The sequence below is a fragment of the Excalfactoria chinensis genome, chromosome 12, assembly GCF_039878825.1.
Source record: "Excalfactoria chinensis isolate bCotChi1 chromosome 12, bCotChi1.hap2, whole genome shotgun sequence".
Classification (NCBI taxonomy): Eukaryota; Metazoa; Chordata; class Aves; order Galliformes; family Phasianidae; genus Excalfactoria; species Excalfactoria chinensis.
In genome coordinates, this window is record NC_092836.1 from 879308 (window position 1) to 895518 (window position 16211).

General features: G+C 43.7%; 1 protein-coding gene across 3 annotated transcripts in view; it reads right to left on the reverse strand.

Annotated features, from left to right (window-relative positions):
- Nucleotides 1-222: 222 nt before the first annotated feature.
- The window catches only part of GRM7 (glutamate metabotropic receptor 7), a 226513-nt gene continuing 210524 nt past the window's right edge, over nt 223-16211 (reverse strand). For all 3 annotated transcript variants that reach the window (XM_072347204.1, XM_072347203.1, XM_072347202.1), the window contains one exon: nt 223-1366. Coding sequence is in view for 1 of the 3 variants with exons in the window: in XM_072347203.1 (XP_072203304.1) it covers nt 1317-1366 (50 nt within the window). In the remaining 2 variants the exon portion in view is untranslated. The remainder of the gene's footprint in view (nt 1367-16211) is intronic.

Genomic DNA, 16211 nt, shown 5'->3' on the forward strand with positions numbered 1-16211 from the left:
AGTGGCTGAGCATCAGCTTCCAGCACTCAGTCCAGGTCCCGGCACTTAGCACTGCAATTTGGCTTTTCCTTCCTTCCCTCCCCAGTGCCCTCCCACTCCCACACCCTGGTTACAGCTCATGCCCAGTGCTGATGTGATGGAGCTGTGCTGGCGGCCCATGCAGAGCCCCAGGGGGTTGGGCTCTTCAGTGATGTCACAAAATAAACTGTAGTCACAAGGGGGGGAGGGGGAGGGAACAACTGAAAAAATATATTTATTGGAGTAAATAAAAAAAAGTTAACCAAAACCCTTTATTGATACATTCTTGGATAATATCACAAGATCGAGAGAATGGAAAGGAAGGGAGGAGGTCGCGGCAAAGATTGGTTTCACTAAGTTGGCACATAAGCAGCAAGATTAACGAAATTACTTATTACAAACAGTATAAAACATACATGCTTTGTAAGTCCTTATCACACTGGTCAGTCATGGTGGGGCATCAACAAAGAAAAACCTCAAGACATGTAAAATCCATATTCTTCCTTCCAAATATCATAAGAATTATTGAAATTATTGCAAAATAGTCAGATACCTTAAATAAAATAACAAAATAGAACACAAATACAAATATCAAACATAAATTATTAACATGTACCATAAAATACATTACTGGCATGCATTCCAAATATCAAGACCTGTACTAAAACTCTGCAAAAATCCCATCTGCGTCCTCCGCAGCCATCGACGTGTGGGGGGGCTCACCTCGCCAGCACAGTTTTTGGTCTTTAAATTCTTTTTTTTTTTTTTTTTTTTTTTTTCATTAAAAAAAATATATGGATTGCGGTGATACAATAGCAATCATACAGGTCATGTGCATCAGGTCTCTTAGATCCTTTGACTGTTTTGTTTTCATGTGCTAAGCCTCAGAGAATAGGGCCTCAATGAAACTGTGCATTCAAAAGAAAAGAACAACCAACCAACCAACAGTGATCTGGAAACAACATGGATGGCAATATGCAAAAAATCCTCACAAACTGTACAGAAAGTTCAAAAACTTGCAGTCTGGAAGTACATAGAAAGACAGAACAGCCCCTGTGAGTCCTCGCAGTGCCGGGGAGCGCTCCTCCGTGCCGTGGGCTCGGCAGCTCCGCGGCGGAGCAGGGCCAGGCTGCGGCCCCATGCCCGCACCTCACCGCCCAGACCACGCCGGGCACACGGAGCGGCCATGGGCAGCGGCTCCCAGCGCGGTCCGGCCTCTGCTGACGGCGGGGCCGGCTGGAGGTCTGTGCCCGCAGCGGGTGGAAGTCCTCTCCGTCCTCACGCCGTGGCGGAGCGGGCTAGATAACCAGGTTGTTATAACTGACGTACTTCTTTTTTGCAGCAGGGCCTGAAAGACAAGTGGGAAACAGTCATCGGAGCGGTCAGTAAAGGCCTCAGTGAGGAGGCTCGTTGCTGTTCCTCCGGTCAGGAACGTAAAGCCAGCCAGAGCAGCCCTGCCCTTGGGTTGTGCACCTGCTGAGATGCCCCAGCTAGATCCCATGTAGGATATCAGGACTTTTCCCAACAACGACAACATTCTCTCCAACTTCCTGCATTTCCTGGGCTAGGAGCTGGCTTTCTTGTGGGGAAAAAACAAGTGATTCCTGATCCAGATTTATAACTTCTGGGATTTTTTCAGTGTGGGGATCAAGGCACCAGATTTTCTAATTAATGTCTTCAAGTCTGTTTGCAAACATTAATCAGTAAAAGCAGCCAGTACCCACATTGTGAACAGCACTACACATTTCTGTCAGCAAGTTGCAAATATTTGCAGCTAAATACTGAGCAAAATACAGTGCAGTACCCTGGCAGCACTGACAGCTTAGGGACCTGGATGGCACGTTCTCCATCAGGCATGCTAACACAAACATCACTGTTTATATGCAGATTCTGTAACAAGGATGTGACTACATGCCCTGAGCTGAGGAGGTTTTGTATTGAACTGCATTCAGTGACTGAAGAAACGGTCTCCCTCCTCTCCTAAAGAACCTACATTATAGCATTACTCTGAAACCCCATTTATCTGTTCTGCCATGCTCTACACAACAGTCGGTGCTGTTTGCTCAGTCAAGGCCTGATGCTGCAAAACGCTGATCTTCAATTCCCATTAACAGCTCTGGGGCGTGAAGGTGTTCAACGCACGGGAGGATGAAACTCATTATCCTGCAAGACTAGACAGCAAATATCCAATAAACTGAGGTATACTATTAAATGCTGAAGAGAGGTAAAATGCAATTGGAAAAAAATGTGTAATCAGGAAATGGGTTGCAAAGTAATTACATGTATTATTTTGAGATCTACTTCAGCTTTATCCATTACATGCTCCAATTTCAAATAGCAGCAGAGTTCCTACAATAGAGAAAGAGATTTTGATACTTCCCATGGCTGGTTCATGTAACGTCACCCCCCCATCACTTACTGGGCTTTCACTTTACCATCCAGCAACCCTGAAATTTCGCTTAATGAGTTTTCTCACAAATTCTACCACAGGATCTCATCTCTTATTTTCAATGTGACAATGAACCACCAGTGCCAAGTGAACCCAACTAAGAAATATTTGGACAGTGTGTGCTCCTGTAGCCCCTCTGTGAAAAGATGAGCCCCAAACATCTCAGTCCTGGACAATGAAATTATTTCTGGAACTGCTCTGTTTCAACAGAAAAATGTACATGATAAAAGTATCATCCGTAATTCAGATAAAGTGATCAATAAAGGCTTCATGGTAATTCTAGGAGAGCAAAGATGATCTTCCGTGGTTCTTAAGACTGTTCTTAAGACTGAAGAGATCACATCTCTCATTGCACAGCTGCTGCATTTCACAGCTGCTCCTGCACTGACTCCAGTAACTCCAGCTGAAGTACGCCTTCCAGACAAGCTCTGATATGAAGACATCAGGAGAGCGACGGTCTGCCTCGATAATGAGTGTCAGCTCTTCATTATCATTGGGCAATTAGCACCAGGTACAGATTTGATTTTTCTCAAAGAAATTAATTTACATGAAGATGAGGAATGCTAATGAATCATCAGCATTACCAGAACTCACCGTGCTTCAATCCATGATACACGAGCATGCCCTGTTCTTTAAGTGAGAAACAGATACAAATCTCATTCACTGTGCTGCTAATAGACAATGGCTTTCCAACACTGAAAGCAGACTGCATTCTCACATATACATGGTAATTAATATACATATAGCTATGTCAACCTCAGCTGGCCACTGACTTGGCTGTAATGGAGGTGAGCCAGTAGCTGTGCTATGTGGAATGCACAGTGCTGGATGGTACCTCCAGTGCAGACACACACACACACTGCAGCCCATTTCCTCAGGTCAGAGCTCAGAAATAAGCAAATAAGCCATGTGAGTGATGTGGGCTGCTAGCTATACTTAAATACAGGCAACCCTGAAGAAAGGAAACATTCTGGATGCAGATTCACTGCTTATTTGCAAATAAACTTCCTCTTGAAGAATTTGTATCTTGTGATTTGTTTTCAGAAAAGGTGACCTCCTGTTACAAGAGGCTACATGTTCCCCTTGATGACATGGGTCTTCCTTCTCCAATTGTGGTAAATAGCAACAATGTTAGCAGGGGAAGAATACAACGCCATCTACACAGACAGGACAGCTGAACTACAAACAGCCTCCAGGCTGGGGCCCAGACATAGGTAACCACCTCACCTAAGCGTTCACACACTTGTCAAGCACAGCACAGCACAGGGTTCTTCAGCTCCCACTGCATCATGCCTTAACTTTGCTCCACTTAAATGAAAATCATTTGGTCCACATTACACTGGAAACCACTGGAGGCTGTCACACTTCCAAAAGGATGTGAAGATTTGCTCCAGGGACGCAGAGAATGCTGGACGTGCCATGACACATTACTGTGACAGAAGAAAGGGGCAGTTCTACCAACGTTACACTTACCCTCAATATGAAAGCAATCAGAAACTTTCAATGAGCAAGAAGTCAAGTGCAACCCTTTCCAATAAGGTCTGAAATGGAGCTGACACATAATTTGCTAGCAGCTGGACTGCTGGGAGCACAAAGAGGCACCTCAGTCACCACAAAGCCATTGCATGGCATGTCATTGATTTTAAGGATGAAACTGCATCCAAGATATCAACAAGCAATGCTAACAAATGAGCTAACATATTAAATTACAACTGTTACGTATTGGTTGTTGGTATCTTGTATGCAATAGCCTTTCCCATGCTCCAGGAGCAGATCCTCACCCTCTTGACATTACAGGCACTCACTTCAAGCTGCCCTCACACTGCCTGCAGCTGAGCAGCCTGCTGGGAAGAACATCTCACAATCACTGCAACTTGTGGAAATGAAGAAAACCTGTCTGTCTGCACATGGAAAATAAGCACTATTTATTGAAAACACAAGAATTTATCAGAACTCTTCCTTTTTCAGCTACTGTCCAGCCTCCCCAACAGACTGGGGGGCAGCGATAGTCTCGACCCATCCCCTGCCATAAGTGGATAACAGGAATTGAAGTGGCTGTATCTTCTGTGCCAACAACATACTAAAAACAAATACATCGAAGGAAAAATCCTCTTTGGATGTATGTTTCATCACTTGACTGGTTTTCATTATCTTGAGCACAGGCCACAACGAAAGAAGTTCCCGGAGCAGTAAAGCAGATCTGTCAATACTTGCTCAGAGTGAGATTTAATCACTTTCACTTCAATTTTATGCACATTTGTTAACTCTTCCAAGCTTAAAGAGGACAGATTTACAGCACAAAAGATGAATTCTATCACAGCCTATAGGCATCTCGAGCTATTAAAGATATGAAACATTGTCTTAGTACTTCCAGCACTGAGCAAGAGCTGACATTGTGATGGCAACAAACTTGGATCTGCTCCGATTTCCTTTGCAGTCATCATGGCAGATCATGCTTCCTTTTCATATTTTATTAATGCTTGCCCGGAAACCAGAACCATCCATGCCAGATAAAGCAGCAGCTGGTTATTAGACTCCACTTCTGACCCATCCAACAGGGAAGTGGACACATGCGGCCCCTCCTGTGGCTCTGTGCTGAAAAGCAGAGCTGTGCACACAGCACACAGCCTTTAGCCGGGGAATACACGAGCAGGAACTGAGAGCAACAGCCCTGAATGTGTTCACATGCTCACTCCAAACCTGACAAAACTTTAATATCTAAATGTATGTAAATTGTTATATCATGTTGTCACATCTCTCCCATGGTTCTGTCCACTACCATTGTGTTAAATGTATCTTTAACAGACACCTACCCTTCCTCACAAAATTCCTGTGCTCACTGCTTGTGCTGGGGGCCATTGTTTGTCTCTGAACTGCAGCCCGAACTGCCTGACTTTTACACAGATTATTCAGAACCTCATGTTTTAGTAATAGAATACGAATATATTGAATTACAAATATAACACGAGTTAAAAGAGTGCTCCTCCATAATTGCTTTACAGCCTTCTCTTCTCATAAATTACATCGTATTTAGCTGTCACACGTCCTTGTCACTCTCAGCAAAGCAGCAACAATTAGCAGTTCAGCACTGAACACAACCATAAATATCAGTGCTGTTTGAGTCGCCAAGAGGTTTGTCAGCAGATCAAGAATTACAACAGGGAGCGAGAAGTTGCTAAAGAGATTGTTTCTTTTTCCCAGTAACTAACTTAGTCAGTACCTAAACGCCTGATGGCAGCCTTGTGACAAGTGCAAAGGTGACAAGGGCCGACCCTCCCCTGTCTGCTGCCCAGTGAGGAGATAACCCTATGCCACATGGCACTGCCACCCTCTGGCCCTCCAGCTCCTGACAGGAGACTACCGTCCACCCCATGCTCAGCCCCTGTCATACCTGACAGGCCAGTGAGAAGATGGAGTCCTGCTTGGATAATAAATAACTTGGGAGTGGGTTCTTTGTGTGACTTTATCAGCCACCTGTCCTCCAGGAAAGCTGAAGCATGGTGGAGAAGTGCTTCTGTTAAATATGTGGTACATTATAGTGTGCAAAGCATTCAGCTGTGCATATGAATAACTTCTACTTAAAAGCCTTGCTGAATTGCAGTATACCTGGCAGCAGTACACTAAGAAGAATGCAAGTTTTTATTTATTTCCTAATATATGCAGGATATATATCTATTCTGATGAGCATGGCTCTCCAGATTCTGCACATTTTGCAGAGCTCCCAGCAAGGGCTGCCTGGAGAGTAAATGCACTTTGGAAATTAATAGAAGAACAATTATGGAATAGAACTGTATAGATTTATACAGCCATCATGCATTTCTTAAGCTGCTCTTGTGACATGCTGTGCATTACAGCATGTATTACTAATATACAACTTGTAATCTCCATGAGATGCTGGAAAATCAAAACCAGAATGAAAGTGGGTGGTGTCAATTATATTTTAAGTTTGCCTTTACTGTTTTTTTTGGTGGTGGTGGTTTTCTTTTTATAAATTCCTTAGTAAGATTTTATCACTCTCCTTTGCTTTTGAACATCAGTTTTCTTCCCTCTTTTGGCCAGAAACTGGAAGGGATGCCACCATGAAGTTCTATGAGCAACCAGGGCAGAGATGCTGCACACCAGGCAGGGTGGCTCTGCCTCTGCAGTTCTTACCCAGCAGGGTCCAGAATCCCCAGCAACTTCACTTCATCCCCATCTCTTTGGGTTAAATGCAAACTTGCAGTACAAGATCAGTTCTGTTGGGCATCATTCATAGGTAACACCACTGATTTCATACAGCCCTCATGCAGCTGCCTCACCCTCTCATAATTTAAGCTAAGGAACTCTTAGGAAACATGAGCTCAGACATTAATGAAGGATGTGCTGCATGTGACAGCAGCAGTAAAAATACATGGAGTGGCAGCCAGAGAGAGAGGCCTGGGGCTGGCTGATCCTCCAGAAGAGCAGGAATCTCTGAACAGCAAAATTAGTTCATTAAATGCCATCAGAGAGGACAGAAAGATGATGGCCCCGGGATGCTGAGGTGAGGGCCCGTGGGTGCTGTCCAGTGGGCAGTGAGCTTGGGTTCCCATTTCACTTTCACCAGCTCCAAAAACAAATGTGTTTTTTAAGTGTGACAATCGGTACATTTTGTGTGAACCATTATCTGAGGCACAAGACCCTACACTGTCACTGCAAATAGGATCAAATTAAGTAGCCGTAGACACCAAGCACAAAGCTGAGAAGGAGCTGAAATGGCAGAAATGGAAATAGAGCCAAGTTGCTTAGCAACCATCCCCTCTTCCCCTGGATTGTGTGGGCCCTGAGACACCTGCACTGCCAGCAGCTGTTGCTTGCAACGTAAAGGAGCGTTCCCATATTGCTGTGTGCCGCACAAGTAACGTCCCAGGCATGGCAGGGCCTGCTGAGCATGGCTGGAGGGCCCTGCAATGCCACTGCCCTTTGTTACCTTAAAAGCACCTGCTTAAGGTGGTCTTCTCCAGGGAAAAGTCACTGGGAATGTGGAACAAGGAAGGCTCTTCAACTGCACCACTTCCCTCTCCAACACCAAAGTGAAACCTTCACTTGTATCGTACTAATGCTCCAGAAACTTCAGCCTGGGCATGCAGAGCCATTTCTGAAGGAACACACCAAAGTGTACATATCTCTTTTCCCATCTATGAGCAAAAGAGTTCCATTTAGGAGGTCATCAGATTTTTGCAGAGCCTGCACTTTCTTCATTTACTTTGCTAATGTACAGTTTCCTGGATGGATGCAGCTTTGGAGGCATTCATCTCAGACCTTTCTGTAGAGATAACACTAAAATTCATGTGTGTGCTGAAATGATGCTTACCTTTGCAGTAATGAGCGCAGCCCTGGGGAGGTGGTGTTCAGCTGGAGGGAAGCTCTGAGGGAATGTTTCTGCCTGGGCTCTGGTCCTCTCTTTTAAGAATTTAGAGTTTTGTTCAACACTAATCTCTTCTCAAGTTTTATTCACTTGATTGGAAGTGCCAGGAGATAACGGTAATAAATAACAAATCAAATGCACTGGGTGTTAGGAAAAGCTTTACAGTCTGTCAAAGGTAATTTAAATATTTCCATCAGATGCTTTTTGAAAGAAGAGTTTTGCTAACAAACACTTCCTGGAGCCATTATGGTATTTGATTTGGTGTTGCTGAGCTTCTCTGGGTTCATTGGGAGATGCATGCAAAACAAGGCTTGAAAAACTGCCCTCCTCAGCCCTGCCTGCACACTGCTCCACAGAGCAGGCAGGGCTGTCTGCAGCAGGTTGGCATGCAGAGGAGGTGTTCCTGCTGCTTCACATAGAAAGTGTTATCTGTGAGACTCCTGCTAGCAGGGAGAGAGAAAACACATTTATGTAGTCAGGAAGATGGAAGTCTTGCCTTTTTCTTAGATATCCATATAAAGCAAACAGCTTGTGAAAGAAAACCAACCCAAACCCACACACAAAAAACTGTAAAAACATGGAATAAAGTTTCTGAAATGAAATTCTTTAAATTAATTATGAATAGCTGATAGGTGACAATAATAGAACTACTGCTCCTGAAGCCACTCACTGTGCCCTTCAAGATGCTGAAGGATCACCATGTGGGCACCTGAAGACACAGTTGCTGCAGGCACCCCACCAACGTGCCAGGGTTGGCCTGAGTGCTTTGAGCAGAACCCAGCTGGGTGAGGAATGTAAGAATGAGATCACTATCTCCTGGGAAGCAAAAGTAAGTAGCTTTTTCAGGTGTCCCATGGTTGAAATTCATTCACCTGTTGCTGCTAGGAATATATGCAAGCACAGAATTCAGTGCTGAGAGTTCACCTGATGAGATGGGAAGTGGTGAAGTAAATCCTAGCGCTGCCTGAAACCATCACAAGTCAGATTGGGCAACACAGACAGATTTTACCTTGTGTAACCACTTAGCACAGAACTACTGAGGATGTCACAAAAACGTCAAATGCTTCAAAAACAACCAACACAGAAGCCACCAAACAAGCCTCCCCCACCGTAATTGAGAAGGACAAGGCCAGCTTCTCTTCTGGCTCAGCTCTGCAGCTCCAGCAGGATGCTGACAGCCAGATGTCCAGCCAGCTGCATCACCAATGCCACTCATGTCTTACTTCCAATCTGCAGAATGGTGGCAATGTTTATAAGCTCCTACATCCAAAGGAAATCACAAGGTGAACACTACTGTCCAGGAATGATGAATAAGTGATTAATGTCAGTAGAGCACAATCGGAAGAACAGCCTAAGCAATCTTGCACTTCAGTGCTGTTTTACATATATTTGATAAAGTGGATTCACCTGGTTCACCTCTGCTGCTTTCAGAATGCAATTAATAATGAAACAATTACTGCAAATTATTAGAATAATAACACTTATGCATATGCATACAAACGTAATGTACACAGCAGGGTTGGGTAAATGCTGCATGCGTATTTCTATATGAAGAGTGTTCACACATTCCTGTTTACACAAATATATTCCACATCTAAATGTGTTGCATTCTAACCAGGACTACATTTTTCCTTCAAGGCTTTTTTTCTTATTAGCCCTTTCAGAAATTGATATTTACCCTGTGTATTATACAGCCCCTAGGCAAACTCAGACTGCATAGCTGGCGGAGTGGATTATATAGCCACACTTGAAGTGAGCCTTGTGCCCAGGGGACAGGCAAAATATCGTACCGAGCAGTGGCAGGGCCATAAGTAACAATTACAAATATCCACTATAATGGATTCTTTTAACTAGGATTGCTTTGAAGTTCCCAGAAGGATTTAATAGGAAGAAAAGTACGACCTTGCCAGTTCCCCTGAGCACACTGGGATTTGAAGAGGGGTTTTCTTTAAGCAAAAGTCCATTTAGCTTATAAGGATTTCAAATACCAGCTGGTGTAGGTTGTCGGTTCATCTTTTAATTTTATTTATTTATTTTTTTTTTGTGAGAATAGAAAATGCATCTGATAGGAAGAACAACAAAGACAGCTCCTGGGTGAGGTAACGGAATAGCGAGACGAAATCAGCTCAGGCCAAAAGTGGAAACAACCTGTCATTTTTATAGCCTAAGATGGTTTGTAAGAGTTTGAGTAGATAAGATACGTTTGTATTGTTCTGTGGGTGTATCAAATTGTGACCAATGGGCTCTTGAATTTTTTCCTTGATAGGGATGTGAAAATTCTAAACTCAACAAATGTAGAGAAAGCAGCTGTGTTAGATGGATGCTTCCTGCACAGTACAGAGCTGGAAAATTCTGACTTCATTTCCAGTCAGTAGAATAATCCCCATTAATTTCAGTGAAGCGGGCTCTATCAAGCAAATCCCAGAAAGGATGAGGTGCTTTTCATACTGATCACTGCAAAACCCACAAGATGATGTAAAGATTAGTTTGCAAAGTCAGTACGCACCATTGCTCTTGGCACTCTCCTCTTGAGCAAAAGCAAAGATTGAATCATGTATCTGAAAGTTGGGCACATTTTCATATGGTGCATTGGGTGAATAATGAAACGTCTCTCGCACACTGACTTTGAAGTCACACTTCCTAGCACAAGGGGCAAGTAATACAGGTGTATGTGCTTGGTAGTTTTGTCTAATGATGTAGGGCAGCCCTTAGACTTCCCTAACTTTGCCCTCTGGACAGCAAATGCAAATTGTGCAAAGATAAGCAAGGAGAAAACCCAACAGAATGTGGCACAAAACATACACTGCTCATTTTTAAGACAGCTTAATGGTGAAACTCCACTCTCAAGTTCCACCTCTACAGACCAGAGCAGCACTGCACTCTGTGGCTGAAATCTGCACATGCAGGGTTGGGAAAGCACCTGCTGGTTGCAGCAAAGTCAGGATTGCTCGCAGTAGAAGTTTACAGTACAGTATAAAGTTATTGGCTTCTGACAGTGTTTCTATGGCATTTTTTCACCTGGACAAAGGGAGCACTTCCATGCTTCTTATGCTCTTCTGTATCAAGCCATGCAACTCACAGCCCTCCTCCCTGCCTGCAGCCAAACCCCCAGCAGCACTGCAGGGCATCTGTCCTCCCTGCTCCAAATGCGTCTGAGGAGCACTATCAAAGTGCAATGGGCTGATGGGAGATGTACATACAGCACCAGTAATGCTGAAAGCTATGGGAAATCTACTCTTGTGGAGAATATTATAAAGATACATACCTGTATTAATTCTGATCAGATCTAAAAATAGGCTATAAATGGAATATGTGAGACACACTCCCTCTTTGCAACGGTAAGAGAATATAATCATTTATGAATATTTACCAATGGAGGTGATAGTTCTGTGGAAACACACAAAAGCATGTCATTTATTTCTCTGCTTCTGAACTGCTTATGCTGATAACTCTGTCAGAGTCAATAAACTCCTTTTGTTGAGCTGGAAAGATGATCTGAACTACCTGCAGTGACAGACACTGCTTTCAGCCTCCTCAGGACTGTGCTAAAAGATAATTTTTATCAGCCACACCTTCGACTACTTTGCAAGATATTATTAAGGCAGATGCCTTCAGAAGCAGACTCAGAGGCTGTTGTCAATGTTAATTTTCCCATCTGAGCTGTTAGAGGAAAACATGACTTTGTGTCAAAGAACAGAGCCCGACAAATAACATTTACAGCTTGAGAAAGCATCATACTTTTGCCAGAAAGATGCCTGTAAGACTGAGATTTTGAGTCAGGTAATAAGATTGCAATAGAAGAGGATTAGTTTTATCCTCCTAAATAAAAGCGCAAACCAGCAAAATATTGTAGCGCTGAAGAACATCAATCTTGAGCATGTTTGGCAGCACCTGTCTCCTATCTCCTACTTGTTCAGCTTTGCAGATAAAAACTTCTGGGTCAGGTGAGGTTTGAAAGCCTCTGCAATACTGGGCACTGGGATCAAAGAATAAACAGCAGAAAGCCTTATCAATGCTTCCAGCAAATGAAAGATTGCAGACAGGCTTTAAGAAGACCTTGCAGGAAGAGCAGTCACGAAATTGCTGGAGCATTTATGTACTTAGATGGGAGATGCAGCTAAGGGATGGGGTCAGGGAGCAGAACCCCCCGATGTGTGCAGATAGGGCAGAGCTGCTCTCCAGGCAGCACTCACTGCCCGAACCTTCCCACCTGCACATTCACAGCACTCCTCTGCTAGCAGCAGTGCCCCAGCACAGAGCAAACAGGAGCTTAGGAAATGGAACTCCAAATCTTTATGAGATGGTGGCAGGGAAGAAACAAAACTGATTCACGTCACTCTTTAATTGGAGCTGACAGTACAGAAAACATACTAATTTCAGCTACAAGTAAAACGCTTCTGTCTGAATGCTGTTGACTGGAAAGATAATGAATAGTAGCAAATTATTTTCACCTGCTTAAAACAAAGCAATTAATAGTACTTTGGTTATCTCACCTGGAAAGCTGGGCTCTGCTGAGAGCTGTTAAAGCCGAATGTGAAAACAGTTTGCATGAAACATAATTAAAACTATGACCTGAGTGATCCTCTAAAATGTCCCAAAGGAGCCCTGAGTCGGTGCTTTAAGAAATGATTCCTCTCTACTGCCTTTCTTCCTGATGTTGTTCCAGCTGGTTCCTACCATTCCGTCCTGCCCAGAAGAAACCTTTCTGATGCTCCTGCCTAGGAAGCACCATTTTCCAGTCAGTTCCCATCCTGGAAACACCTCAGCACTTCTCCATGCAAATCATTTTCTTTCTTACTGTCACATTTGGTAAATACAGCTCTACGTGTGTAGCAACTTGGATTCATTTAATGATCAAAATGCTGAGAATACTTCTGTAATTAATCATTATACTTAATAAAAATCAAGCGAATCAGAATGCTGTGCAGTTGCTAAACAAGAGGAATGTAGGACTGAATAACATGCACTTATTTTTTCCTAAGAAACCTGCAGTCAATAATGGGCTTCATACTGAGTCAGAGTACAGCAGTGTTTTCTCTTTGTTGTTAATGAATTACAAAGGACTCCACTACTTGCTGTAACTTTCCCAGCTCTCCTCCTCCCTACCTGTACCTTGTCCCCCACAAAACCCTTCAGCTCAGCAGATGTGTCCTTCTGCAGGCAGAGGGAAGCCTTGCAGGGCCCTGAGTTTAAACAAAGCAATCTATTTCCACCATGCAGCTCAGGTGCTCATGGAGTCAAAACCTGATCCAAGATCTGGAAATGCAAACTACTTTTTTTAACAGAAAAATGAAAATAAAGTGATGCTCAATGAGAAAAGTTTTGCAGAGTGTGGATTTTGGCTAAAGTCAATCTCCCCAATCAATGAACTGCCCATCATGCACGTTCCTCAGCAAACACAACCCTCCACCTGATGAACATGGCAAGGAAACCAGGCAGTGGATGAAGATGGACCAACTGAGACACTCCTATGCCTTAAAACACAACACAGCATTTTAAATAATATCCTCTTAATACTTTAGGATTCAGCACGCCAGCTTAAAACACACACATGTAACCACATTCAACCAAAGGCCTCTTGGCATGGAGAGTATGTATAGATACTTCTGATACTTAAAGAATGTACGTGTGTGTTTGTTAGTGTGCCTGGACATCTGGGTATGCTGTACTGGAGAGCAAAACAGGACACACACAGAGCACTCACAGCACCGTTCCTCCCACAGGGGAGCTCTGAATGAATTCAGTCTAAGCACTGCGTGCTCCTGCCTTCCCTTTCTTCAGTTTGCCCTGCTCCAAGCACCTGGCAGGGAGCTGCAAGTAACAAACAGCTTAATAGAAAAATCAAGGATATTCATGAAGTGCACGGAGGCTAAGTTCACTGGAATATTTATTCATGCTGTATAATTCTATAATACCAAATGTCTAACAAAATTCTGTTTTGAGCTGTATGGCTCAACAGCACCATTTCACTGCAATTTCACTGCAATCAATGTCTTGTTTTATTTATTTATTTATTTATTTTGCAGAAAGTCTTGATTTCAAATATCTCAGAAATGTTTAACAGCTGATATTAGTAAGAGCACTGATTTAATACAAGGCTCTCTATTCTGCCAACACGATAAGCATCGTGACAAGGGGTGTAACTATGGCAACTATTTCCCCCTGTTTTCCACAGAGCTGCAAGAGCAGACGTCTCCCTTGATGCAGTGCCAGATGTCCCCCAGGTAAGCCTCAGTGCTGAGTTACAGAGCAGTAACCGAGCAGAACCACAGATCCCAGGGCTGGAACACCTTCCTTTCCTATTTCGTGTTTCATGGGCATTTATATGTATTTAGACATAAGTCTAATTCTCTTCTGTTTTATGCACCGTGGCTGGAAAGCAAAAACATACCACCTTTTCCTTTACTGTCAGAGTTCAAAACAAATGAACCCATCCCAAACTCAAAACACCTATTTTCTTGTAGAAAAGGATGCTCTCCTCTTTAATATATCAGCATATGCTGCTGGAAAGAGACATGCACATTTCCTTCCCTGAAGCTAATATAGAGAAAAAAACACTACTGCTTTGCAGAGATGCTGGATGTGAAAGTGGTGCATATTTGCAGTATGAGAGATGTACTAAGAAAGACCAATTTCTCATATGCTACTTATTTGTTTTTCTTACTGGCCCCAGAAAACACAAACAAAACCAGGCCCCTTCTGCACAAATCTATTCTGCTTGCTATCTGTGTCAACATAAAATAATATCTATCTCATTTTACAGCATGGTTCTGTGTCAGTGGTAAAGTCACAGCTCTACCTTGTGTTCTTTTTCATGTGCTCCTCCAGTTCATCAGCACTGCCATTTCCAGGCACTGTGCTGAAATTTTGTATGGGTTTGTTCTTCCCGAGGATGACAATAACTATCGAGGCCTGATTAAAATCACCAAAGACACACAGTTGCATGCCGGAACCTCCTGGATAATGATACCTGCGTATTATGGAAGCAAACCAGGAATTTCTGATGGCGGTTCCTAGGCCAGGGGAATGGCAGCTATTACAAACATGGGTACTTTGTTTTTCCCCCCTGATCCTCTGCCCCTCCCAGCAGTGGCTATGTGGTGCTGAGCCACCCACAGGGTTAAACCACAGCAAACATGTAAAGGAAAAGAAAGTGATTCTTAATGTTACTTTTCAGTTCATCTGGCAAGATCTAGGTCAGACTTGTGCTCACAAACATTTATAACTGATATGAGCATCACTGAATCTCAGAGCCTAAGTGCTTCCATCATGCATGGCTTACGGTGTAAAGGAGTACAAAAATCTGACACTGAATTGAAGTGACTAATTGTTTGCAATATAAACAAGAAGACAACCCATAAAGACTAAAAGCATGGCTGACGTTAGTAAAAACACTTCTTACAAAGGCTCCAGACAGACCTGTACATGAGAAGAATATCTGTTTCAAGAGAAGAAAGCTGCAGCACACACCCCACAAAGTGCCTGATGGACTTGGTGCAAACCAGGCAAGGAGGCACAGCTGTCCCATGGAAGAGGCTTCCTTGCGCCTGCTTGGAATCTCCTGTCCACAGCCAAAGCTTTGGCAAAAGAAACACCACCAAGCTACTTGGCAGCACTTACAGTCCTGTCACAGACAGGACTCCTTGTTTCGGTGGACATGGGCTGTATGGAGCCTGAAGCTCTGCTTCCAGCTCTCGTGATATCTCCAGCAGCAAACCCAGACCCACAAGGCCCCAAAGGAGGCAAACCCAGAGCACAGCCTGTCTCCCACTCCTCCCTCCCACTGGCAGCCCCACACTGCCTGCATCCCACCCTGCCAGCTCCACACACCTTTCTGTCCTCTGCTCTCTTTTTATGGGGAGGGTGAGGAAGGGAGTGCTCTCACAGCAGCTCAACTCACGGGGACTTTTGTTGACAGAACTCCACTGCCACATCCGCTCAATCCTGTTCCTTCAGTGACAGTTATGAACAGACCTCCTCCTTATACGGGAGGGGAAAACAATTTAAGTCACTCATTTAATACAGGTTTTGCACCTAACCTTATCATCCATATAGATTTCATCACAAATGGAAGTCACTCACTTCTAAACCAGATGTTCGATGTCCTTAAAATAATTCCTATCACCGTCCTTCCCTCCCCGCAGCATGTGGCAGCTGCTGCGGTGCTGATGGCTGCAAACCATTTCACAGGAACAGAAGCAGAGCTGCTTCACGGCTGTTTTAATTCAGCACAGAATTTTATAAGGAGAAGAAAAAGAGGAAAAACATCTTTCCTCGGCAAACCAGAGGATAAAATGTGTGTCCCAGGGGGGTGTTACTGGCTGCCATTGGCCAGAGCTGGGCACAATGAAGTGTGTA